The sequence below is a fragment of the Micromys minutus genome (assembly GCF_963924665.1).
Source record: "Micromys minutus genome assembly, chromosome: 29".
NCBI classification, from domain to species: Eukaryota; Metazoa; Chordata; class Mammalia; order Rodentia; family Muridae; genus Micromys; species Micromys minutus.
Window position 1 is genome coordinate 27442587 of NC_137964.1, and position 27230 is coordinate 27469816.

The following is a 27230-nucleotide window of genomic DNA, read 5'->3' on the forward strand; positions in this document are numbered from 1 at the left end:
CAGGGCATGGAAGTCTCCTTCCAGGTCTCAGGCTGGAAGCTCTGAGGCCCGAAGACCATCAGAAAGGCCCAGACACCAGGCCTGCCACAGCCTGCCACAGCCTGCCACAGCCTGCCACAGCCTGCCACAGCCTGCCTCGGTACCTGCTGCCACAAGGAGAGCAAACTTTCCGGCCACACTTGGCTCCGAAGAGCTGAGAATAGAGGCTGGGGGGGGGGACTTCTCAGTGGTTAGGGCCACACAGGTATGAGGCCTGGAGGTCAAATATCCAGAATCCACAGAGATGCCGGGTGGGTGTGGTAGCCTGTGGTCCAGGTCTCAGAAAGCGGACAACAGTGCCTCCTCAGAGCAAGCTGGCCAGAGAAACCAGCCATATTGGAGGGCTCCAGGGATCCTGCTGAAGTGAGAGAGACGATTCCTGACATCAGCCTTGGGCCTCCACATTCACACACACACACACAAACACACACACTCACACACATATACACTCACACACACATACACTCAAGTGCTGGTACACACAAACCCCATGCACACACACACACATGTGCACACACATGCACATACACAAATGCACACATGCACACACATACACACATATACAAAATCACTCAAACACACGAACTCCATGCACACATGTGCCCACACATGCAAACATGCCCATACATACAAACCCAAAGGGGCGCTGGAGAGAAGGCTCAGGGGTTCAAACCTCTGACTACTTCCACAAAGGACCTTAGTTCTTTTCCCAACAACCACCTGGCAGCTTACAACTGTGTATAACTTCAATCCCAGGGGATCCAGGACCCCTCTTCTGGGCTCCGAAGACACCAGGCACACACACAACACACTACACGTACATATGTGCAGGCAGAACACCCATACACATGTAACAAACATAAATAAAATATTTTAAAAATAGGAAAGGGCTGGTGGGAATGGAGTCCGGCATCAATGATAAATTACAAATTAATCTGTAATTCATTCACAGATTAAAGTCTTTCTCCCAAGCTCAAGCCGGGCTGCTGTGAGCAGGACCGGGGCTCTGCTGGTGTCGGATGCCAATAGTTACGTTGGCAGCCCCTCTCCCCAGCCTTCCCGACCCACCCAGTCCATCAGGAGCCTCTGTGGGAATACTGGAGCACGCAGTCCTCAGCTGTCTCTCTTCCTCACAGGGAGGAGCCTATGCCCGCGGAACAGCTCTCAGGGGTGGCACTGATGTCGAACTTGTCATCTTCCTCAACTGCTTCAGGAGCTTTGGGGACCAGAAGACCTGTCCCACAGAGACCCTGGGTGCCATACGAACACTGCTGGAGTCCTGGGGGTGCAACCTTGGGCCTGGCCTGACCTTTGAGTTTTCTGAGCCGAAGGCGTCTGGGATCTTACAGTTTCGTCTGGCATCAGCAGACCAAGCAAACTGGATGGATGTCCGTCTGGTACCTGCCTTTGATGTCCTAGGTGAGGGGCTCCCGGGCTGGTCCGGAGTCGGAGGCATCATCTTTAGGAGAAAGATTGGTCAAGCATTCTGACCTTCTACCCATTGGTTGTGTGACCAAGGAGAGCCCCTAACCCTCTCTGGATCTTGGGTTTCTTGCCTAAATATATTGACTTTAGACACCTAGGAGTCAGAAAGGCCTAGTTCCCCTGGCTCCGTGATCCTGGGGCAGGTGCCTGGTCCTCACTGTGCCGCTCCGGTCTCCCTCCCTCTGCCTTAAAAGCAGAGGCTTTTGTGGTGACCCAGGGTGGAGAAAATGCTCTTTTAGAGCCTTTGTTAAGAATCTTAAATTCTCTAAGACGCTCCACCTATAGTATGGCTGGCTTATTCCGGCCCCATCTGGGAATGAGGGCAAGGGTACAGGGCCAGTGCCTGTCCCTCGCTGTGACCAATTCCTGTCCACAACAGCCAGGCCCCTGACACCCACCCGTGCCTTAGCTGGAAGATCCTCTCTGTCTAGCCACCTTGAAATCCCATTCTTCCTCTCAGCCCTCACATCCCTGTCTCCAAGCCCCTCCCCCACCCCAGCTCCAGAGAGAGGCTGAGTTCAGTGCCCACAGTGTCCTCTGCGTCTTCCTAAACCCGCTGCCCTTGATCCCCCCAGGACAGCCCAGCTCTGGAGTCAAGCCAACACCCAACATGTACGCCTCCCTCCTCAGCAGCCGCTGCCAGGCCGGAGAGCACTCTGCCTGCTTCACAGAGCTCCGAAAGGACTTCGTGAACATTCGCCCAGCCAAGCTTAAGAACTTAATCCTGCTGGTCAAACACTGGTACCGCCAGGTGAGGCCGAATGGGTGGGTCCTGCCCGCAGCCTAAGCCTGGTATTTTTCTTAGTGGTCATTCTATTCTCTTTCTGGTAAGCACCTGTTGTGTTCTTTGTCTATGTTTTTCTCTTGTGAGCTGACTTCTTATTGATTTATGGGTGCTCTTTACATATTGTGGACGTTGATCTTTACTTACTTACAATAATGAGGATGCAGTCTTCCAGTCCGTGGATTATACCTCTGCTGTCTTTAAAAGGCATTTCTCACTGAGAATAGTTGGATTTCACTGTTATCAGATATAATTATTCCTTCTCTGAATGATTCGCTCTATAGGATATCAAGAGTGCCTTTCCATACCTTCACTTTCTAAAACGAATCTCCCATGAATCCTTGCAAAAGGCTTTCTTGTTTGAAATAATGAGTTCAGATCCTCCCCAGACTCGGAATGGCTTCCTGATGTGCTCATACTTGTTCACCAACTCTGACGGAAAGGCGGGTTGTGGGGTGCTCTGCTTCTGCCTGGAGATGAGGGAACAAGCTCCCCTCAAATCCTGGGCCACATATCTTGGCTCCAGTAAACCATTCATTGTAGGCAGGTCTGGGTGTGAGAAGAGTCTGGGTTCAAATTCTGATCTTTGTTTGCTCTTTGACCTTGGGCAGGTTCCCAGACTCCTCTAGGCCTCTGTCTCTGCCACTTGGGTTTCTCCCACATCATGTGGAGTCTCTACAGGCAAATGCATGGCTCTGAACCCTAACTTGGGAGGAGGAGAAGAGCGGAGATTGGGTATTTGAAGCCCATGTGGGCCATATAGCATGACTCTTTAAAAAGAACCAAGAAAGCCAGCTGTGAGGGCACACACCTGAAATCCAGCTCTCGGAGGGGGAGGCGGTAAAACCTTGAGCACAGGATGACCTGAGACTGCATAGTAAACCTCAGGACAACCTGGGCTACATGGGACCCTTTTTCATAAAGAAGGGAGAAAGGGGAGAGAACACCAGAACAAACTCTAGAGCCAGACATCCTGGGTTCTAGAAGATTCTATTTGTACCTGAGTGGTGGGTGTCCTTGTGCCCAGACTTATGTGTCATGCACCCAGAGTCAAGGGGAATGCACAGGCAGGGCAGCTGGGCACCTCCACCCAGACAAGTCACTTCTGGAGAGTCATGTGTCTCCTTTATAAGTATGGGCCTCTCTCTCCCTCCCTACTGTGTGGGGTCCTAAGGCCATGGAAGTCCTGTGTCCGGCAGAGGAAAGACAGAGCCCAGAGGAACGTGTGAAGCACAGCCACCTGGTCTACCCTGTGCCACAGGAAAGAGCGTGGCTCCTTGGTGCTCTTTCCCTGACTACTGAGTGGCTCATCTTCCCCAATCTCATTTTTATTTGGGGGAAGAGTGACCAACCAACATCAGTCTCCCTGCTGGCTTCGCCCAGTTCCCTCATGTCAGTCTGAAACCCCACTGCAGGCAGATGAGAAAGACTGGGTGTAGGGGTGGGGTTCTGGGTCCTGGGATTAGCTAAGACAGCAATGTACCACCCCAGAATCAGACTGTGGTGTGCCATGAACCCCAGCTCTGTCCCTCTCTCACTGAGCCAAGCCCTCTCTGTGGCTCACAGGTGCAGACACACGCCGTGAGGGCCACACTGCCCCCCAGCTACGCCCTGGAGCTTCTCACCATTTTTGCCTGGGAGCAGGGCTGTAAGAAGGAAGCCTTCAGCTTGGCCCAAGGGTTCCGGACCGTCCTGGCCCTGATCCAATACAATCGGTACCTCTGCATTTTCTGGATGGAAAACTACAGCTTCGAGGACCCTACGGTTGGGGAGTTCTTGCGAAGGCAGCTTAAGAGACCCAGGTATCCCCTTGGCTTGCACTGTCTGCTCTCCTGTCCTGGATACTAGGGGAATGAATTGGTCCTGGTTGATTACACACTTGGGGGAGTTCAGAAAACAGAACCATACCCAGGGCTCACGTTGCTGTGCCTGTTTAATCGACATGTGACAGTCATGCATTGGTGCCAGTTCATACCTCGGAAGCCACCCCTCTGGCCACAGAACATGTCTAGCATGCCAAGGGACAACCCCTCCCAGGCAGCAGCACCCCAGAGGTAACATCAAAGTCTTGCCTGGTCTTTAGCCCAAGCAGAATCTGGCAGCATGCCCTGCCGGGTCTGTGGCTCTTCTTCCTTCTCATTAAATCTACAGGATCCTTTCACAAGGTTGTGGCTCACATTTTCATCACTGATGGGAAGCAGTTCTGGGTGAACTTGTCATGCTATGAGCTCCATTCATGCACAGGGCTGTTAGAGATGGTTACGTGTGCATTGATATATATGAACCAAATGAATGAATGTGCAGGCCTAGAACGTGGTGTGACTCACAGTCCCTGGGGTGGACACTGTTTGCTCTCAAGTACCTCTGCTTAGTAGCCTTAGTTTTGTTTGGGGTTGATTCTTTCTCCTGCTGCTATGAAGAAAAAACCATGACCAGGGTAACTTATAAAGCAAATTGAATGGGGCTCACAGTTCTGGAGGGTGGAACCATCATGGCAGAGAGCATGGCAGCAGGCAGGTGGGCATGGTGCAGAAGCAGAGAGATCACATCCTGATCCACAGGCACGATGGGAGGATAGAAATGGGTAGGGAAGAGTCTTTGAAACCTCAAAGCCCACCCACATGCCCTGTGACACTCCTCCCCCAACATGGCCACGCCTCCTAATCCTTCCCAAATAGTTCCACTAACTGGGGACTAAATTATTAAATATGTGAGTCTCTGGGGGACTGTTCCCGTTCAAACCACCACAATGGAGTTCAGGACCTGGCTCCAGCAAAGCAGGCGATGTCACCTTTATGCAAATGAGGAAACTTCCCTAGGAGTCTGGAAGGGCAAAGCTGGGATGAGTGTCAGATCTGCTCTAACTCTGACCTTCAGACTACCTGGCACTTTCTTGTCTCTGGAATTACAGGCCCGTGATCCTGGATCCGGCTGACCCAACGTGGGACGTGGGCAATGGGACAGCCTGGTGCTGGGATGTGCTTGCCAAGGAGGCTGAATCCAGCTTTTACCAGCAGTGCTTCAAGCAGGCCTCGGGAGGCCTTGTGCAACCTTGGGAGGGGCCGGTGAGTGAGGGAACACTAGGGACCCCAGGCTTTGTGCTGATGTTCAAAGGGTTGTAGGGTACAGCAGCATGGGGCTGCTGGTGGCGTCCTCGGCTCTCTGGATATGTCTGTCCACCTATAATTCCTCACATCAGAGCACCTGGCCTGCTCTACACCAAGGTCCGTAGGTCCTATGACTCCCTTCCCCCTCCCCAAGCCTCAGTCACCTCAGTGTGGCCGGACAGGCTGAGAGAAAGGCTAGGTGGTGAGAGACACCTCAGCCCTGACTGATAAGGCTTGGTCATCACCTTCCAGGGCCTTCCACATGCTGGGATCTTGGATTTGGGCCATCCTATCCAACAAGGGCCTGACCAAGCCCTTGAAGACAACAAAGACCACCTTGTTGTTCGGCCAAAGGAAGGGAGCCTACAGCCTTCAAATCCAGCTCCAGGACTCCCAGAAGCAGCTGTCAAGATTCCTGCTATGCCAAACCCAACAGTCAGTAAAACCAGCAAGAAGAGCCTGAAGAAAGCGGCCCACCCAAAGACCGTCAATGAAACAGCTGTGAATATCTCAAGTCACACTGGTATCACCCAGAGTACAGCATCCTCAAACATGCCTCCTGGCCACTCTAGCATCACCACTGTGTCAGGGACAAGTCCAGATCTATCACAGATTCCCAGCAAGGAGCTAGACTCCTTCATCCAGGACCACCTGAGGCCGAGTTCCCAGTTCCAGCAGCAGGTGAGGCAGGCCATTGACGCCATCCTGCGCTGCCTCAGGGAGAAGTGTGTTTGCAAAGTCTCAAGGGTCAGCAAGGTGAGTCCTAAGTTAAAGGTGTCATTGGGATGCCCCAGAGAAACCACAGTGGTCAGGGAGGGTCTTCAATAGAGCCAAGGTTGGCCAAGGGAACTGGATGTCCTAGGAGGTGTGGCTTGCAGGCTGGGTGTAGACCAACAGATGCTCCTTGGGTTAAAATGGAGTCACACCCTACTTTAAGCTGGAAATGGTGTAAGTCAAAGCTATGACTATTACTTCTGGCAACTTCATATGTCCTATGTCATGGCTCTCCTGGTGCCCCCATGCTGGCCATGGTCATCCATCATGGTGGCCATGTTTTGTGCCATCAAAAGCCAAGCCAGTTAAGTTTGCTTTGGCTTTCTTCCTCCTCCTGCTCTTCTTCTTCATCATTGCTATCTCCATCCCCCAACCTCCGATGTGTGCCCCCATCTCCCATCTGTCTCCCTGTCTCCCCTTCTCTCCTCCTCTTCCTCAGTGTTTGGAGCTTTTGTAGGAGGGATAGGGTCTCACGTGTAGCCCAAGCTAGGTAGAAACTCACTATGTAGCCCAGATTAGCCCGAAACCCCAGGCAGCACCCCTCCTGCCTCACCATCTCTAGAACTGGGATTGCAGACATGGCCCTACCACACCTGGCTTGTTCTGCTTTTAACAATATCGTTTTGTTGTTCACTCGGTGTGGTTTTGGCTGACGCCTGTTGCCTTGCCATCCCACGCAATGGCTCTTATCACTGAGCTATCCCCCAATCCAATAAGGTGTCCAGCATTTTGCTGCTTAAAATTCCCGTTTAAACAGCTGGATCTCTCCCGTCTTGAGCTCCAAATCTTCTGTTTCTCCTGAGGGCTGTGGGGCCAGTTCTGGCGCTTCTAACCCTCTCTGGCCTCACACAGACCTGCTTCAGCAGTGCCAGGCTCACCAGGGGGCTTGTAGTCAGGTCTTTCCCCCTGAAACATGCTCTCTCTCCCACCCCCAGCCTCAGCTCTCTCACACCCTCCCCTCTGCTAAGACCTGTCTGATGTCTGGCCATAGTATTTTTTTTTAAGTTAGTCTCACCAAGCCTGGTAGCACACACTCTTCATCCCAGCACTTGAAGGGCAGTGGCAGGGGGTTCTTGAGTTCAAGGTTAGCCTGGCCTACATAGACAGATACACACACACACACACACACACACACACACACACACACACACATGGGCCAGTGTATCCAGTGTCCAGCACCCTTCCTCCCTAGCGGGTACTAAGCAAAGCCCAAAGCCAGGGACTTTCTGTTTACCAACCATAGTGAATTAAACTCCTGAGTGCATGGGTGGGTGAAAGCTGAGTGACTGACTGGTCCAGGCATGCAGAATACACAGCCTCGGGGCTGGAGAGATGGCTCAGTGGTTAAGAGCACTGGTTGCTCTTCCAGAGGTCCTGAGTTCAATTCCCAGCAACCACATGGTGGCTCACAACCATCTGTAATGGGATCTGATGCCTGGTCTCCAGGACTTGGACATTCACCTCCTGCTGCTTCGATGTGATTAGAGGGGGATGATACAGGTCACTGCCTCAACTCCTCCTGAGTTAGCAGGAGGACTGACGCAGTGGACCTGGAGGCAGGCTCCGCAGATACAACTCAGCTCTTAAAGCTCCAGGTTCCTGGAAGGTTGGAGAGTCCAAGGTCTGAGCTCACTTCCCTCCACAGGGCGGCTCGTTCGGCCATGGCACAGACCTCAGGGGCAGCTGCGATGTGGAGTTGGTCCTCTTTTATAAAACCCTCGGGGACTTCAAGGGCCAGAAGTCCCATCAGACAGAGATCCTGCGTGAAATGCAGGCCCAGCTGCAGCGCTGGTGTCAGAACCCGGTGCCTGGATGGAGCCTTCAGTGTGTTGAACAGAAGCCCAATGCCCTGCAACTCCAGCTGGTGTCCACCGACCTCAGCAACCGGGTAGACCTCAGTGTGCTGCCCGCTTTTGATGCTGTGGGTAAGACAGTTGTGGGACCCCAGGGAATGAACCTCTGAATAGGGGGCACCTGTCATACTCCTTGGGATTCACCAAGCACTGAAAATCGACCCTGAGAGATCTTAAAGCAATCATCAAACGTTCCCCAGCCCAGCTCCCAGTGCTGCTGTTTGAATGTCCCCTTCCTGTTTTCTCTCTTCCCTGAGCTCTTGATCTTCCCACTCATTTTATTTTAAACTGGGACTTGATGTGCAAGCCGAGTGCCATCCTCCTGCCTCAGCCTCCCAAATCTTCTGAGCTCATAATATGTGAGTCTAGGTCCAAATTGTTTCGAATTGTTGGGTCCCCCACCTCTTTCCTTATTTTTTGTTTCATGTGTGCTTACATATAATGTTACATGCATGCAGTACCTGCAGGAGCCACAAAGTGGCGCCAGATCCCCGGGACTAGAGTCGCACAATGTTTGCGCTGCCCAGTGGGTGTCAAGAATGGAAGCCGAGTTCTCAGCAAGAACAAGTATTTTTAACCATTGAGCTATCTCTCCAACCTCCAGTTTCAAGTGATTAAAGTGATAAATCTCCCATCCTTGAGACACCTCTTGTGGTGCTGCTGGCGCACTTCCTCGTTTGTGACTTGTTACTAAGAGCTCCACCGGCAAATGAATGGGATCCACTGAGCCATCTCTCCAGCCTCATGAGCCCCTTTTACACTGGGAAAATTGAAGCCCAGAGGCAATCCACACAGTCTAAATCTAAACCCAGGCCTATCTCACCCCAGAGCTCACTTCGGAATTGGGGGGAGGTAGTGCAAACTGTGAACCAGATGCTATATACCTATAATCCCAGCACTTGAAAGGCTGAGGCAGAAGGACCGCTGCAAGTTCCAGGCCAGCCTGGGCTGCATATGACAGTGATGCTAACACTTATTTCGGGCAGCAGGCGACAGTGTTGAGTCATTAATGCTGAGTTTAATCAATGTGTAGGTGAACTGGTGTCACACCTGTTCTGTGCTGCTTCTACAGGGCCGCTGAAGCCTGGCGCCAAACCTCAGCCCGAGGTGTACTCCTCCCTCCTAAGCAGCGGCTGCGAGGCTGGGGAGCACGCGGCCTGCTTTGCAGAGTTTCGAAGGAACTTCATAAACACTCGCCCTGTCAAACTTAAGAGCCTGATGCTACTGGTCAGACAGTGGTACCGCCAGGTGAGCAGCAACCTCATCCTTCCCCATTTCAGGAAGCCACCACCCTCCCCCTTCCCCCTTTCAGGAAGTTACCACCCTCCCCAGGAAGCCACCCTCGCCCTTCCAGGAAGCCACCCCTTCCCCTTTCCAGAAAGCCACCCCTCCCCCTTCCCAGGAAGCCACCTCCATCACAGTCTTCATCCCCCAAGAGCCTAGGATGGTTCACCATCCTTTTAAGTGCATCTCTGAAGGCCAGCTCACATTCACGCACTTGACAAAAGCAAAAACCAGCTTTCTCCTTAAAGGAATAAGAGTTAGTTTAACATGGACCGGAATTCTCTGTGAGTTCCAGGACAGCCAGGACCACATAGAGAGACCCTGTCCCAAAAACACTACAAAAAAAAAAAAAAAGAAAAAAAAAAAGAAAAAAAAAAAAAAAAGGAAAATCTTAAACAGAAACAGTTCTCGGGTACAATGGTGGACTGCAGCAAAGAGGTCTCTGCTGCAGCCTTACCGGCTACTGACAGCCATGTTGGCCTTTGGGTTGGTGGGAACTTAGCTGTTAAATCAGCACATCCCAAACAGCTTCCTGTGAACAGTCACTAAGAGCACCATCCAAGGGAAGCAGTGGCCACTGCTCTGCATAGCAGTGATGGGCGGGCTCTGAAGGGGCACAGACCCCAGGGACATCATCTCAGGACCACGTCTTGCTGCTCTGCCCTCCCGTGCCTGCCGCTATGGCATCCCTCGAATATCTGACACAATCTGTTGTTTCTTGGGTTTTTAACCCACTCTGCTAGGCAGATTCCCTGCAGAATCAACATAAAGATAAACTTGCACCAGCGCTATTTAGACGAAGCGATGGTTTTTCTAGAATTATTGATTTGGTTTTAAATAGCTTTAGGAAGTAAAGAATAATTGATAGGAAGTCTAAGTAAATGGCTTTCCGTTGTCTTGCCAGGAAGATATAGTGACGTTAGGATCGAGGATAGAAAGTGTCCCCCTCCCCGTAGAATAATAAAGCTTGCGTGATAAGTTCAATAAGCCTTCGTACACGACAAGCAAGTGAGTTGCTCTAGGAAGAGAAATGGGCTTGGGACGAATTTTTTTTTGATCCAAGGAAAACATTTTTTTCTAGCTCCAAGGATGAGGCCACAGGTGTTCATCATGAGAGAGCAAGGCCACAGATATATAAAACTATTGCTCTGAGCTTATAATGGGCTTACAGAGCGAGTCACAGATAAAACAGCTCCTTTGAACTTATTACCAATGTCCTGCTGTAACTCTTTCTTGTGTAACACTTTACCTGTGAGGTAATTTTTTTTTCTTCCACAGAGAACTTTTGTCTGAAAACCTATAAAAAGCAAAAAGCAAAATTAAAGGCTGTTAGAGCCCTCTGGATATAGTTTCACTCTACCCTTTAACTGTAAATATGTGTGTGTATGTGTATTGTTTATATATATACATACATACATACATATGTATATATGTGCATATGTGAAATTGTTGGAACTTGCTTGTTGGAACTCGCTTATTAGAGCCTACTTTTCTTCTTCCAGTGCGTGTGTATGTGCATGATTTCTCTCTTTCCTTTTTCCTTTTCTTTCTTGCCAGCCCCTTAAAGAGTTAAGAGTTCAGAGTCTCTCCCTGGCCACAGAGTTCCGGCCCAAGTAACTAAGTTTCTTTTTATAATTCCCCTGCTACAGCCAGCAGGAGTCAATTGCCAGAAACCTTGGCCCTTGGCCCCTGAATAGTAAGAGAGAGTTCATTGCCAAAAGCCAGCCGCTCTGGCCCCAGAAGAGCAGAAGAGAGTCGAATTGCCAGAAGCTACCAGCTTTTGGTCCACTGACTCTATGTCCTACCTCAGTTTACCCCTGGTGTCACAGCTGGTTTTCGACAAGTCACACAGACTCTTAGACGGGTACTCAAATAAACCGAGGTTCTGGACCTGCAGCCTTCCAGTCTCCTCGCTATTACTGACATTCCAATTGGTGATCAGTCTAGCAGCCCTGAAAGCAGACCTTAATTCCGATTGGTCCAGCAGCCCTGAGGGCGGGCCTTAATTCCGATTGGTCCAGCAGCCCTGAAGGCGGGCCTTGGTTCATCTTTGTTGTGTAGTCTACAAAAATCTGCAGGCAGCCATGTTTGCCACCGGCCAGATGGTGCTGGGATCCCATGATAGACACACTGCAGCCCCCCATTCCTGTACAGTGCCTCACAGTCCTTAGGGGAAACACCACCGAAATCTGACCCCCCTGTTTCACGGTCTGACGTTGGATAGGTCACAGCCCTCCTCCAGACCTCAGTTTCTCTATCTGTAAACCACAAAGCTTCATTCTGTGACCCGGTTCTTCCGAGGCTTTGTTTTACATACACCACCGTCACCACCACCACCTCCTAAGTCCCAAGGACCAGCCTAGAGTCCACATTGACTGATCTCTGGTTGGGTGACAGGTTGCCACTCGATATAAAGGAGGAGAAGCAGCAGGCGTTGCTCTGCCCCCAGCCTACGCCCTGGAGCTTCTGACAGTCTTCGCCTGGGAACAAGGCTGTGGAGAGCAAAGGTTCAGCATGGCTGAAGGCCTGCGGACTGTCCTGCGGCTGGTCCAGCAGCACCAGTCACTCTGTGTCTACTGGACAGTCAACTACAGTGTGCAGGACCCGGCCATCAGAGCTCACCTTCTCTGCCAGCTTCGGAAAGCCAGGTGCCTACTCCCCAGTGACCACCTCAGCCCCTCCCCCCCCATCTTACTCTCTCCCGGAGTCCATGTACCGAGGATGTGGCCACGGTAGGCCTTGGGTCACCCATCCTACCCTCCCTGCTTTCCTTTGGATTCTGATGAGAAAACATGGACTCGGGTGCCCAGAGGACCCCAGAGCCCATTTGATTAGCACAAAGAGATATCATTAGAGTTAAGGGTCCTAAGAGCTGTCTTAGACTCCACAAAACATTCCTTCTGGCCCCTGAATTCCATTCTGGCCCCTCCCAGCTGCCTGTAATTGACTGTCCTTCCTGCCTCCCTCTGCTCTGTCCCCAGGCCTCTAGTCCTGGACCCTGCAGATCCCACCTGGAATGTGGGCCAGGGCAACTGGAAGCTGTTAGCTCAGGAGGCAGCTGCCCTGGAGTCTCAAGTCTGCCTTCAGAGTGGGGATGGGACTCTGGTGCCACCCTGGGATGTGATGGTAAGAGTCAGGGCCTCCAGGGTCACTGAGATGAGCCAGAGGGTAAAGTGATTGCTCACAAAGCCTGACAACCTGAGTTCAGTTCCCAGAACACACACGAAGTGGGGAGGGGAGAACTAACCCCACAGAGTTGTCTTCTGACCTCCAGTTATGATCTGTGATATGTGTGTGCGTGCGTGTGTGCGTGCACATGTGAGTTTTTCTGTCAGGACACACTTAGTGTTTCCTGAGGACCACCTTAAGCCCACCGTGAGGCACCTTCCTCAAGGCTCCATCTTTAAAGGTCCTCCATCTCCACAGAGAACCCAGCATGCAACACATGAGTCTTTGAAAGACAAATCATATCTGGACCACAGCCAATATGATGTTATTTCATTTAACATGTACGATTCACTGGGATGGGGAGGAATGGTAATACTCATTTAAAGATGGGGAAACTGAGGCTACCTCAGGACATGACCAGCCAGTGCAGAAGAACAGGGGTGTAGGAGACCGTGGGAGCATCCTGCTCGAGCAAGCCCCACTGTTTCTCTCCGCAGCCAACCCTCCTCCACCAGACCCCGGCTGAGGACCTGGACAAGTTCATCAGTGAATTCCTCCAGCCCAACCGCCATTTCCTGACCCAGGTGAAGAGGGCAGTGGACACCATATGTTCCTTCCTGAAAGAAAACTGCTTCCGGAACTCTACCATCAAGGTGCTCAAGGTGGTCAAGGTGAGACCCAGGGAGCTGCAGGGGAGGGGGCTCCTGTGGGATGGGGGAGGAGATCCCTTTGCAGGTACAGCAAGATACAGGGGCATCTACAGGGCACCAGTGACGGCTAGTCTCTCTGGTTCTTGGATCTACTTTTCTCTTTCTTAACTGAAAACACACACACACACACACACACACACACACACACACGAAATTAATCAACAACGCTAATGACAGCAACCGTCTGACTTCCACAAACACGTGTAACTCTGGCTTGACTTTCTATGTCTCCCTTGTGGTAGCCCTTAGGAATGCTAAATCTCTAGGAAGAATTTGCTTTTCTCAGAGGGAACATCACTTGGATGGTAGGGAGCTTACCAGGCATCCCTGGATTCCATCCCCAGCTCTGTAGTGAACTGGGGGGAGGGGCATGGCTGTGAATTCCAGCGGTCAAGAGAGGAAGACTCCAGGTCTGGCTGACCAGTTAGTAGAGCTGGATTCGTGAGCTCTAGGCTCAATGAGAGACCCTGTCTCAAAATGATGATGATGATGGTGATGATGATGATGGAGGTGGATGGAGATATCAACATCACCCGCTGGCCTCCACACGCACATACATGTGGGTTGTAGGACATCAAAGGGCACTTCAGGGCTCAAGCCACCTTCTATGTCCTCCTCCCCAGGGTGGGTCTTCTGCCAAAGGCACGGCTCTACAAGGGCGCTCGGATGCTGACCTGGTGGTGTTTCTCAGCTGCTTCTGCCAGTACTCTGAGCAAGGCAGCCACCGGGCAGAGATCATCTCGGAGATCCAGGCTCAGCTGGAGGCGTGTCAGCAGAAGCAGAGGTTCGATGTCAAGTTTGAGATCTCCAAGAGGAAGAACCCCCGAGTGCTCAGCTTCACGCTGACATCCCAGACACTGCTGGACCAGAGCGTGGACTTCGATGTGCTGCCAGCCTTCGATGCTCTTGGTGAGGTCCCAGACATAGGCAGGAGGAGAGGAAGAACAGAGGCAGAGCGGCTCCTGGCAGGCATAGGGACTATACAGGCAGGCCACACCTACTCATGCCATAGACAAGGGAGATGTGTGGAGGGCTCACAGTTCTCCTGCTGTGTGGGGTGGTGGACACGGTCTTGTTTGTTTGTTTGTTTGTTTTTATTACCACAAAGATCCTAGATGAGGGCTGGAGACTTGGCATGGTGACTGGGGGCACATAGCGCTCTTGCATGGGATCCGTCTTAGCTACTGTTTAGTTGCGGAGGAGAGACACCATGAGTAAGGCAATCCTGATAAAAGAAAGCATTTTATCGAGGGCTTGCGTACAGCTTTAGAAGGTTACTCCGTTATTATGGCAGGAAGCATGATGGCAGGCAGAAGTAGGTGAGAGCTACTTTTTGATCCCCAGATAGAGAGGAGGAGGGGTGGGGGAGGAGTGAAAGAGAGGGAGAGGAAGAGAGGGAGAAGGAGAGAGAGGGAGGGAGGGATGGAGAGATGGAGGGAGAGAGGAAGAGAGAAACAGAAAGAAACTGGGCTTAGTGTGGGAATTTAAAACCTTAAAGCCCTTAAAACCAGGGACACACCTACAGCAACAAGGCCACACCTCCTAATCCTTCTCAAACAGTTCTACCATCTCGAGACTAAGCATTTAAATATATGACTATTGTGGGGAGGTCATTCTTTTTCAAATTACTTATTTATTTATTTATTTATTTATTTATTTATTGTATGAGTGCTCTATCTGTATGTACACCTGCCTGTCAGAAGAAGGCATCAGATCCCATTACCGATGCTTGCGAGCCACCATGTGGTTGCTGGGAATTGAACTCAGGACCTCTGGAAGAGCAGTTGGTGCTCTTCACCACTGAGCCATCTCTCCAGCCCCACAGGACCCAAGTTCACCTCCCAGCACCCACATACTGAATGAGACAAGCAGATATTTTGATGCTATGTAGGTTCTGGTCTTCATACACAAATTTGTCTGGCCTGTTTCTATTTGGGCCCTCAGAGCCAGCATGGTGATATCAGGCCCCTGCCCCAGCAGCCCTATTACCCAAAGAAGAGTTTTGTCTAATGACTGACTATCAGAGACCCCTCCCTGATAGGGCTGAACAGGCATCAGAGAGGGTTAGAGACACTACACCATAAGCCTAAACTCTCTCCATGACGGATAGATGGGTGGAAAAGGAGCCAGGCAGAGAATCCTACTCTCCTAGGGGTTCTAAGCTAGGCTGTGCCACATCTATGGCACCACCCTAATATATGGTGATCTCCCGGTGAATCTCAAATCACCCTTAGACAAGGGACACGCAGGGTCTGTCAGACCAGCTTTCTAAGCTGGCCCACCTGGGCTACCTGGGAAACAGAGTGACTCTAGTCTTCTCCCCCTCTATAGGCCAGCTGAGGTCTGGCTCTCGGCCTGATCCCCGGGTCTACAGAGACCTCATCCACAGCTACAGTAATGCGGGAGAGTTCTCTACCTGCTTCACGGAGCTGCAGCGGGACTTCATTAGCTCCCGTCCCACCAAACTCAAGAGTCTGATTCGTCTGGTGAAGCATTGGTACCAATGGGTTAGTCACAGGGACCCTCGGTCACTCCTATCGTCCCCACAAACTCACAACCAGGCTGGGTCCAACCCCACCAAATAAAATGTGGAGCTAACAAATTATGCCTGTGTGTGTCAAGGGTGATGCCTGGCCAGTCACCTGTCACACACCGTTGTTCAGTTAAGCTTTAGGGTGTCCACCTGTCACGTCTGGGGGTCCCTCTTAACCTGTGTGAGGCATTAGGTAGTGTGTGAACCTACACATCTCCTGTCTCTTGCTTTCCCAGTGCAACAAGACGGTCAAGGGGAAGGGATCCTTGCCCCCACAGCACGGGCTGGAGCTCCTGACTGTGTATGCCTGGGAGCAGGGCGGCCAGAACCCCCAGTTCAACATGGCAGAGGGTTTCCGCACTGTTCTGGAGCTGATTTGCCAATACCGTCAACTGTGCATCTATTGGACCATCAACTACAGTGCAGAAGATAAGACTATTGGAGACTTCCTCAAGATGCAGCTTCAGAAACCCAGGTTTGGTCACCCCTAGACCCATGGTACCCACTTCTTTCTGTCTCCTAGAGGCAGAGGGCAGAAGGGCAGGGCCCACTCTCTGGAACTGGGTGGTGTGCTCGCAGTGCCTGAGAAGATAGTTTCTGGGTCACCTGTGAACGTGGTTGCCAGATGAAATAAATACAGGACACCAAGTTCAGCTCAAATATGAACAAACAACGAATGGTGTGTTAATCTGAGTGGCTATCACGCAAGATTCGAGGCATACATATGCCTTTGATGTTTAATATGAGAGCTGATACAGGGCTCAGCTGATAGAGGATTGCCCAGGATGCAAGAAACCCTGGCTTCCATCCCAATCACCATGTAAACTGGGCATGGTGGTGCACGACTGTGACACAAACACTCATGGGGAGGAAACAGGAGGATCAGGAGTTCAAAGTTATCCTCAGCTATAAAACAAGTTTCAGGCCAGCATGGGCTATGTGAGACCCTGAACCCCCCCAAAAAAAGTTGCAGATGTCATGAGGCACATCTGTAATCACAATATTCAAGAGGTTGAGATAGAAAGGCTGGAGAGATGGCTCAGCAGTTAAGAGCACTGACTGTTCTTGCAGAGAGAGACCTAGGCTCCATTCCCAGCACCCACATGGTGGCTCATGACCATCTGTTATTCCAGTTCCTGGGGACCTGAGGTCCTCTGCTGGCTCCCATGGCATCAGGCACGCATACACATAGACATGCAGACAAAGTACTCATGCATAAAAAAATGAGAGAAAATCAATAGGCTGAGGTAGGAGGCTTTCAAGTTCAAAGCCAGCCTGGGCTACATCATTTAAGTATCCCACCTCAAAACTTGTGTATGCACAAGTCCTGAGACACTCGGATGCAACTGGCCATCTAGCATTTGCATTCATTAAATCTGGAAGCTTTACATTGGCAGCCTTCAGGTTATAGAAACACATTCTTCACCATCTTACCCACCTCTGAAATGGGGATGGAGGTAAACAAGATTGTCCCCTAAACTCGTTACATTGACAGTTTGTGGATAATAGCAGCGTATACTGAGAAATAGTCTGATATACATTAGCTAGGTAATGGTGTCTACCATGGAGGCTGGGAAGAAGGGTGGTAGAACCAGAGATGCAATTGATCAGCAATGTCTGTTTCACCTGTAGAAGGGGAAATCACAGCATTGTGAGTGATTAGTAATGTCTGCCTGGGCACAGCATGAAAAAAGTGGTGCATGTAAAACTTTTTTTCCCTCCTTCTTTCCTTTCTTCTTTAAAAAAAAAATGTTGTGTGCAGTGTTTTGCCTGCATATAAATGTGTGTGTGTGTGTGTGTGTGTGTGTGTGTGTGTGTGTGTGTGTGCAGTGCCCATGGAGGTGGGAAGAGAACACCAGATCCCTGGAACTGGAATTACAGAAAGTTGTAGGCTAACCCATGTGGGTGCTGGGAACTGAACCCAAGTCCTTTGGAAGAGCAGTCAGTGTTCTTAAGCACTGAGTCATCTCTCCGGTCATTCCCACCCCTTCTGAATAGACTATGTAGCTCAGACTGCTCCAAACTCGAAATCCTCCTGCCTCTGCCACTATATCCCACTCCATATGTCTTTTCTTTTCTACCCCTAACCTAGAGTGTGCCCCTGGAGCACAGAGGAGTCCCTGGGCACTGCCCCTGGCCCCCTCTAGTGTTAGGTGAGAGTGGAAAACAGCCCGGCCAGTGTCACAGGTGGATGCTGTAGGAATAAGACTGACCCTGGGTAAAATTGCAGGCCTGTCATCCTGGACCCAGCTGACCCGACAGGCAACCTGGGCCACAATGCCCGCTGGGACCTGCTTGCCCAGGAGGCTGCGGCATACACATCTGCCCTATGCTGCATGGACAAAGACGGCAAACCCATCAAGCCATGGCTGGTAAAGGTGAGGGGCACATGAGATGGATAGAAGCATCACAGACGTGGGTATGGGCAGGCATGGGTAGGCATGGGTAGGCATGGGCAGGCATGGTCCTCCCTGAGGGGCAAGACCCAGCCATGGTCCCTGTGGTCCCTTTGTGCTGAGTGGTCTCAGCTCTATGGAAAGGCTGAGGTAACCAGAATGTCTTCCTTCCCACAGGCCACTGTGTGAAGTCCAGAGAGATCAGTGGTCACACCTCCTGACAGAAAGTGACACCAGCCCTCAGCAAGGGATACTCAAAGTATCTGGCCAGATGTGTGTGTGTGTGTGTGTGTGTGTGTGTGTGTGTGTGTGTATCTGTGGGTGTTTATATGTGTCTGTATATATGTAAGTGGGTGTGTATGTATGTGTGTCTCTGTGTGTATCTGTACATTTGTGTGTAGTCTGTCTATAGGTGTATCTGTGTGTCTATATGTATATGTGTGTCTTTGGTGTGTATCTGTGGGTATTTATATGTGTCTATAAGTATGTAAGTATGTGTGACTTGCTTTGTCCAATTGGTTGTATATGTGTGTGTGTGTGTGTGTGTGTGTGTGTTCATGTATCTCTGTATGAGGGTCTGTAGGTGTATCTGTGTGTGTATAGGTGTATGTATGTATGTGTGAATTTCTATATGTATGTGTGTGTGCATGTGTATGTATGTATGTATGTATGTATGTGTGTGTGTGTGCATGTGTATGTATGTATGTATGTATGTATGTATGTGTGTGCTTCCTCACACCATCTCCCTTCTGACCACCTGCTCACCTATGGCCCTCCTTTTTTTCCCACTGTTTCATTGACCTCTACCATGATCATCCCAATGCCCCTGTCTCCCACACTAGATACCCTAGGAACCAGACATCTCTAAAACTTTCAGTCTGTTCATCTACCCTGAACCCTGCCCCAACTCCCACAGCCACATCCAGCAGCGCCCCAGCCCTGCCAAGAAGCCACACTCTGCCCTGGCATCTCTCTGCCCCTCAAGCCCGTGTATACCCCTCTACCTGCAGAGACCTACCAACTGAGGTCCAGCTGTGTTCCCCATGTGTACTGGCTGGTTTTGTGTCAACTTGACACAAGCTGGACTTATCACAAAGAAAGGAGCCTCAATTGAGGAAATGCCTCCATGAGATCCAGCTGTAAGGAATTTTCTCAACCAGTGATCAAGGGGGAAGGGCCCAGCCCATTGTGGGTGGAGCCATCCCTGGGCTGGTAGACCTGGGTTTTATAAGAAATCATGCTTAGCAAGCCAGGGGAAGCAAGCCAGTAAGTGACATCCCTCCATGGCTTCTGCATCAGCTCTTGCTTCCTGACCTGTGTGGGTTCCAGTCCTGACTTCCTCTGGTGATGAATAGCAATGTGGAAGTGTGAGCTGAATAAACCCTTTCCTCCCCAACTTGCTTCTTGGACATGATGTTTGTGCAGGAATAGAAATTCTGACTGAGACACCATGTAATGTGGCCAGGGCCTTCATGGGGCTGATGATGACTACAAAGTACCTGGCCCAAGCCACTGCAGTGAATGAGCAAACCATGTGAGAACTGGGCCTCGGGGATGAAGAAGAGGGAAGGGTCCCCAGGCCTTGCCTGTAGCTCCACCTGTTCCCTTGGGAGGAAGCCCAGGAGCACAGCTTTCCTGAGTCACTGCTGGTGAAAGTTGAAGCTTTTGGATAATGCAATGCTTAGGTCACCTACACCCCTGCAACCCCTCACCCACGCTCCACAAGCAACCCCAATAAACCCATTGACTCATCCACTTAGACTCAGGTAGAATCTTTTCCTTGCTCAGTCACTGTACCGTGTCCAAGATAAACAGACATTTGTTCATGTCTCCCCAGGAAAGGCCGTGCCACACCATCCTGTATCCTGACTTCTGAGGTTCCCAAATGCAATGCAAACAGGGGTCCCCAGGGGGACAAGCAGGAATGGGTTTACAAGCTCTTTCCAACAGGAATCTTCACTTTCACTTTTTGCCACACTGTGGGTGGACTATGGGTAGGTGCTTGTCCCTCGTTCCCCAATATCCACCAGGACCAGACTGATACCAGGACATCTCCAGGACAAACGTCTATTTGTCTGTCTTACACGGGGAAAAGGGTCCAGTCCCCTGGTGTCTAAGTGACAGCTAGGAGACAGAGGGTGAGGACAGGGAGACATATTCTATGAATGTCCCAACCCAGAGACATGGAAAGCAAGTGGCAGATTCTGGGGGCAGTGTGGCCACAGCAGATCTTGCAGAGGAACCACCTGAGGAGTGGATGTGGTAGTGGTCCATCCCGAGGAGAGGAACAGGAATCAGAGAAAGGAGTCTGTGCAAACCCATCTCCCACTAGGAGCATCTCAGACAGCTCAGACAGCCAGGCTCTGCCTGGACCACTGCTGTGGACAAACCAACAGGGATGTGGGATGGTAAAGAGAGCAGAGCCTTCCTAGTACCTTCATCCTTTTAATCCATTCCTGCCTCCTCAGCTTAGGGCTCCCATGTCCCCTCTCTGCCACCACCTGTGCCTCCTGCTTTTGGCTCCAGGCAGCACCACAAGCCCACTAGGGTTGGTCCCAACCTCACCTCATCAACTCAGTGAGGATGTGAATCAGACCCCACATTATGTCTCCTGATGGCTGCTATTCTCAGAGCTCTAGACCAGTGGCTCTCAACCTTCCTAATGCTGCCACCCTTTAATACACTTCCGGGTACTCCCGTGTGGGTGTATCTGCAGATGGGTTGACCTGCCTGGAGACAGAAGTATCTCAGTTATGGCCCTAACCGTTGGAATAATGTGTTTTTGGATAATCTTAGGTGATCCCTGTAAAGGAGGTTGTTCGATCCCAGAGGGGTGGAGACCCGCAGGTGAAAACTGCCACTCTAGACAGATGTGACCAGCTGAGACCTGTTTTATCATAGAGACTGGCAGCAGATGGGGCACTGGCCTAGCATCCCAGCGTGAACGGAAAGGAGGAGCCAGGTTGTTGCTAAGAGCCACATTGTTATACATTGTTATTAAGTCACCACACATTACAAAAAGTTTGTTTCCTAAAACGAATGTAGCCTACAAACCATGTTTTCGATCTACACTGAACTTGTAACCCCAGGATTTTTACCCATCCCTTGGCCTTGCTAAACTCTGAAACACCCACGATGACTCCCACATAATGTCCATCTGGATGCTAACCCAAAAGAACTTTGTTGAATTGGTGAACTTTCTTTTTGTTTTTAACTTATAAATATTTATTTTTTAACACTGGGTCGGGGAGAGGCTGCTCTTGACTCTTCAGTGCCCTATGTTTACCCAAAGGCAGAAAGGAAGCCTACATCTGTCTGCCAGGGCACCTGTGTCTTGCTGTGCCTCTTTAAGCAAGTCAGTGCCTTCTCTGAGCTCTTTCTGTCTGCCCTGTCTGTCACTGAATGCTCCAGCCACTGGAAACAGGAGGGAAGGACAGTATGCTAATGGACAGACTTTACCCTTAATAACATCAAATTAGCTTAGCATTTAGCCAGCCAGCTTTCTGCCAAATGTTTGAGACAGGTTTCTCCTCGTTATAGGCGGAGGAAACAGGCACCAAGAAGACAGTCCTACCCTGAAGGACTCAAACACTGGCCTCTGTGCAGGTGTGCCCTGAGGTTCCAGAGGTTTTAAATTTAATCTGTCGTGCCCTTGGGAGTGGCCAGCCAGCTGGAAGCACACACACACACACACACACACACTAGCTGCTGGGCAGTGACTCACACACTTCAGTTTCGATTTCCTAAGCTCCTAGGTTTGTCTGTATTGGAGATGGGGCTTTGGACTTGATTTCCTCTTTCTAGAAACTTGGGTGCCGGACAGAAGCCCCAGGACCTGAGCTAAGGTGCTCTGCCTCTGTAATCACAAGGCCAGCTAGCAACCATGGGAAGCTGGCTGGCTGGCTGGTCATCTGTCAGGTCATCTGGTGAGTCTTTGTTCTCTGTGCCAGCCCACAAGCTAGAAGAGTATATCCAAGTACATCTCAAACCCAAGGAAGAATGTCTGAAGCAGATAGACCAGGCCGTGGACGCCATTTATGACCTACTGCGCGGCGAGGAGACGATCCCTGTGATAGACATGGCTAAGGTGAGGCTCAGCCTAGACCCCGCTTCAGAGTGTTCTTAGCACCGGGACGGCTATTATCCGTGCTTAGTAATTAATTGCCAGGGACTGACTTCATGCATTTGTGCTTTGCTATATAGTGTTCTTTGACTCCATATTTGTGAGATTTTTTTTAATGTATCTACTTTTCCTGCCTGCATAGTACTCCACGGTATCTATTTTTCCATGCCTGCATAGTACTTCACTGTATCTATTTTCCATGTCTACATAGTATTCTGCCATGTTATTTGCAGTTTGAGTTGACTCCAGTTTGGAACTAGCATGCAAAACATGGACACAAATTGGTGCTGACAAGCTGATTTTAAAATGACAGTGACCTTTGGAGATATAACTTGATTTAAGGAATGTCACTACCTGGAGCTACAGAAGGTCTAGATCTTACAACTACCCCTCCATTCCCTGCAGGGTGGCTGCTATGGCCGGGAAACAGTCCTAAGAGACTGCTCCAATGGCACCCTTGTTCTCTTCATGGGTTGCTTCCAACAGTTCCAGGATCAGAAGAATTGGCAAGATAAATTCCTCGACTTGATTGAGCAACGGCTGAAAAGCCATGAGAAATATAAGAAGTCAGTAACCCGTGGACATGCCCTTGTGGTACAAGTGTCTATTCCAGGGCAGAGTATAGTCTTGCAGTTGCTTCCAGCCTTCAATCCTCTGCGTGAGTGATCTGGGGACTGGGGGGTGGGGGATGTCCAAGCATCCTGGGAATCCTGGGAGGCCACTGGGGTCCCATGGGCAGAGGCTGCTTCTAAAATGGTGCTTGTAAATTATTGTCTTGTCACTGGTTGATGGCTACGAAGAGACAACCATGATCAAGACAACTCATAAAAAGAATCATTTAATTAAGGGTTGGCTTTGAGTTTCTGAGGGCTGGTTCCTTAGCATCGTGATGGGAAATAGACAGATATAGTGCTGGAGCAATAGCTGAGAGGCTCATTTCCTGATCCATAGGCAGATGCAGAAAGAGAGAAGATGCTGGGCCTGGCATGGGCTTTTGAAACTTCAAAGCCCCACCCCCAGCAGTGCACCTTCTCACACAAGGACATGCCTCCTAATCCTTCCCAAACAATTCATCAACTGGGGACTAAGTGTGCAAAAATAATGAGCCTCTCATCCTAACCACCACAGCTCCCAAGAGACAAGGGCCTCCTTCCCTAGGCACACTCTGTCTAGAACTTCATCCTCATCTCATTTACTTTGGATACAATGTTCTAAACTCTTGAACCTGATGGGGAGCCTTTATTGGTGAGAGGGCACATGAATAATAGTCAGATGAACAAATGGCTGGAAAAAAAGTAGACAGGTGGATAGCTGAGTCCCACTAGATGTATGTATGTGTATGAAGATGGATAAATGGATGGATGGATGGATGGATGGATGGATGGATGGATGGATGGATAGATAGATAGATGGATGGATGTATAGATGGATGGATGGATGTATAGATAGATGGATAGATGGATGGATGGATAAATGAATGGATGGATGGATGGATGGATGGATGGATGGATGGATGGATGGATAGATAGATGGATGGATGTATAGATGGATGGATGGATGAATGGATGGATTAATAGATGGATGGATGGATGAATGGATGGATGTATAGATGGATGGATGATGAATGGATGGATGGATGGATGGATAGATGGATGGATGGATAGATGGATGGATGGATATATAGATGGATGGATGAATGAATGGATGGATAAATGAATAGATGAATGGATGGATGTATAGATGGATGGATGAATAGATGATGGATGGATGAATGGATGGATGGAAAAATGGATGGATGAATGGATGGATGTATAGATGGATGGATGATGGATGGATGGATGGATGGATGTGTAGACATATGGAAAATGTAGGGATGTACAGATAGATAGATGGGAAGACAGAAGCACAAAAATGTACCATGGCTATTCTGCCAATGGTGAACTGCACTAGGCTGACAGCCCAGACCTCTAGGCTGAGGGCCTCTTCATTGTCCACAATTCTGAGAAACTTCTGGGTTACTGGACCCTTGAAGAACCACCACCTGACTATTCTTTGTCAAGATAGAGATGCTCATACACCTGCATTGTGGCATTCTCAGAAAGGTGGCATCCCTGGGCCCTTCTCATCTTAGGGTTTGAAGGTAAAATGTCCTTGTAGGCTCATATGTTTGAGCACCTGATCCCAGCTTGTGGCATTCATTTGAGAGGGTGTGGATAGGAAGTGGGAGCTGGGAAGTGAGACTAGAGAGTGGTAACCCCACCCTGCTTCCAACCCCACTTCCAGTCTGTGTTTGCTTCTTGGTCCAAGAAGGGATCCTGCAGCATCATCTCCTGCAGCCATATCTTCCCCACCATGATGGCTGTGCCCTCTAACAGTGAGCCAAAAGAAAAACATTCTTCTTCCAATCGGAAAAGTGACTGACACATGACCCCATGGGTCCCTTGTCACCTCATCTAACATCAGAGCAACCAGCTAACAGGTTCATTTTGTTGTAATGGCGCGCCTGGCTTTGAAAGGGAAATTATGGGTTCCCTTTTGTCCTATGCAGAGCCTGGAAGTAGAAGTCCAACCCAGCCCACCCTCTGCTGCCTTGACCCAATCAAGGAAGGTGCGGAGAGAAATGAACTCTCCACATGTAGTACTGAATGATGCCACCAGAGGGCGATAGATTTGTATCTTCCAAAATAAGACTTGATTTACAAGAAAGCGATGAAAGCAGCAGAGAAAAATAAAGACCCTACAGGGAGCCTCAGAAATCACTTCCTTTACTAAATAAAAGGCCAGCTAACCTGGTCTACTTGTCTCTACCAGGTCAGGTAGACTGCTGTTGCCATGGTTTCTGTAGTTGTGGTGTTACATTGTTGCATAAAGAACTTCAACTATGCCTGGTATATAGTCACCAGTTAATAAATGATAGGGCATGTGCTCATTATCTTGCTGTGGAGTCCATATCATTCCATGCCCAAAGCTGTGTACCTAAATATCATGAACAACGAAGCTCAGCAAGCAAGTATGGAAACTAATTGATTTGTGCACCTCTCCCCTTCTCTGCTCCTGTCACCTCCAGGTACCCGAGTCTGTGCAAGAGGGATCAGTAGAAGTCACTCTGTGACACAGACCTATGTAGTTGTGCACAAACATTTGGTTGTGGTATTTATCTGAGGCCTTTATTTCTCATGTAATTTACTGCCTCTTGCTCTGTGTCTCTGACTCTGCCTTGGTTGAGCTCCCGGCTGCTCTCTCCCCTCAGGCTCCAGTGAGAATCCCAGTTCCCAGGTCTATCGGGATCTCAAAAGATCCATGGATCGAGTAGGAGCATCACCAGGGGAGTTCTCAGTCTGCTTCACCAGACTACAGCAGGAGTTTTTCAAGAAATATCCCAGAAGACTGAAGGATTTGATCCTATTGGTCAAGCACTGGTATAAAAAGGTAATGCACTTTTGTTACCTTTTTAAAAAGAGGGTCTCCGTCTGGCCTGGAACTAACTCTCTCTGTAGACCAGGCTGGCTTCAGATTCGGAGATCCACCTGCCTCGGCCTCTGCCTCCCAAGTGCTAGGACCAAAGCCACTGCGCCCTACTGTATTACCTTTCTATTGTGATCATTCACAGCGGGGACATTTCAACCATCTTAACAACATACCTCAACCTGATTTGATCTCTTTCTTCTTCATCCCCAAACCAGAATAGAATTATTATCTCCACCCAAAGGAACAGCGGCTGCCTGGCTGTGGTCCCAGCATTCTAGGAGAGAAAATGCAGGCCTCCAGAGTTTAAGGCTAATCCCAACCCTTCTTTTAAAAAAAAATAAAAAATAAAGCTGGTAAGATGGTTCAGCCATTAAGAGCACATATTATGGGCAAGAGAAATGGCTCAGCGGTTAAGAGCACTGACTGCTCTTCCAGAGGTCCTGAGTTCAATTCCCAGCAGCCAAATGGTGGCTCACAACCATCTGTAATGATGCCCTCTTCTTGTGTACCAGAAGACAGTGGCTGTGTACTTACATATATAAAATAAATAAACTTTTGGGAGGGAGGGAGGGAGAGAGAGAGAGAGAGAGAGAGAGAGAGAGAGAGAGAGAGAGAGAACATGTTGGGTCTTCCAGTTTGGATTCCCATGCCCCCACATGATGCATCCCATAACCAACTTTCAATTCCAGAGGGAATCTAACACTTCCAGGTTATACAGGCACCAGGACATGCAAATAAAATACCCGTACACATAAAATAAAATTTAATCTTTTAAAAGTATGTTTTAAATTCCAATATCAATCCCCACATGGGGGGGGGGGCATAGTATATATGTGGAGGTCAGAGGACAGCATCCTGGGGACTGAACTCAGTTCAACAGGCTTGGTGGCAAGCACCTTTCCTCACTGAGCCCTCTTGCTGGCCCTTCCTTGTTTTCAACTACTGTAAGTGGATCACATTGCACACAGTTGGTGGCGTATTTCACTCCAGTTTCGTGCCGCATCATTACCTGGCATTAGCTTTTTCTTCCGTTGTAGTATTCCGTTGAGGAAATATAGCCATGTGTTTCTCCTCTGCTGGGTTGGGCCTTTGGGTCATTTCTCTATGAACTGGATCATCTATATACATGTCATAATTACATGCATGGGCTCGCTATAGAATACAGTGGAGAGTATGTACTTAGCTTTCACGGAGTGCCAGGCGGATTTTTAAAACCGCTATTCCAGAGGCTGAGGAGCTGTGTAAGCACAAGGGCCCAAGTGAGGACTCCCTCTGCTGGTGGGGAGCCAGAGGGTAGTGTGCACCTGCAACTCCATCTTAGATGCAGGCAGATCCCTGGATTCCCTGGGCTCACTGGCCAGCCACTGGAGCCAGTCAGTGGACTCCAGGTTCAGTGAGAGATGCTGTCCCAGGTGGAGAATGACCGAAGGAGATCCCCGCTCTTGACCTCTGCCCCACCCCCTTGCGCCCTTCCCACTCAAAACTCAAACTCATATATTCACACAC

At 49.9% G+C, this 27230-nt stretch overlaps 1 protein-coding gene across 1 annotated transcript in view; it reads left to right on the forward strand.

Annotated features, from left to right (window-relative positions):
• Positions 1 to 27230, forward strand: part of LOC308439505 (2'-5'-oligoadenylate synthase 3-like) — a gene marked incomplete at both ends in the record, with an annotated part of 61751 nt that overhangs the window by 2272 nt on the left and 32249 nt on the right. The window contains 17 exons of the mRNA XM_080941331.1: positions 1176 to 1458; positions 2100 to 2275; positions 3875 to 4110; positions 5220 to 5373; positions 5668 to 6171; positions 7835 to 8114; positions 9115 to 9290; positions 11724 to 11974; positions 12308 to 12452; positions 12992 to 13165; positions 13828 to 14113; positions 15536 to 15711; positions 15974 to 16212; positions 17968 to 18115; positions 22065 to 22220; positions 22662 to 22914; positions 25507 to 25685. Of these exons, the coding sequence (XP_080797457.1) occupies positions 1176 to 1458; positions 2100 to 2275; positions 3875 to 4110; positions 5220 to 5373; positions 5668 to 6171; positions 7835 to 8114; positions 9115 to 9290; positions 11724 to 11974; positions 12308 to 12452; positions 12992 to 13165; positions 13828 to 14113; positions 15536 to 15711; positions 15974 to 16212; positions 17968 to 18115; positions 22065 to 22220; positions 22662 to 22914; positions 25507 to 25685 (3816 nt within the window). The remainder of the gene's footprint in view (positions 1 to 1175; positions 1459 to 2099; positions 2276 to 3874; positions 4111 to 5219; positions 5374 to 5667; positions 6172 to 7834; positions 8115 to 9114; positions 9291 to 11723; positions 11975 to 12307; positions 12453 to 12991; positions 13166 to 13827; positions 14114 to 15535; positions 15712 to 15973; positions 16213 to 17967; positions 18116 to 22064; positions 22221 to 22661; positions 22915 to 25506; positions 25686 to 27230) is intronic.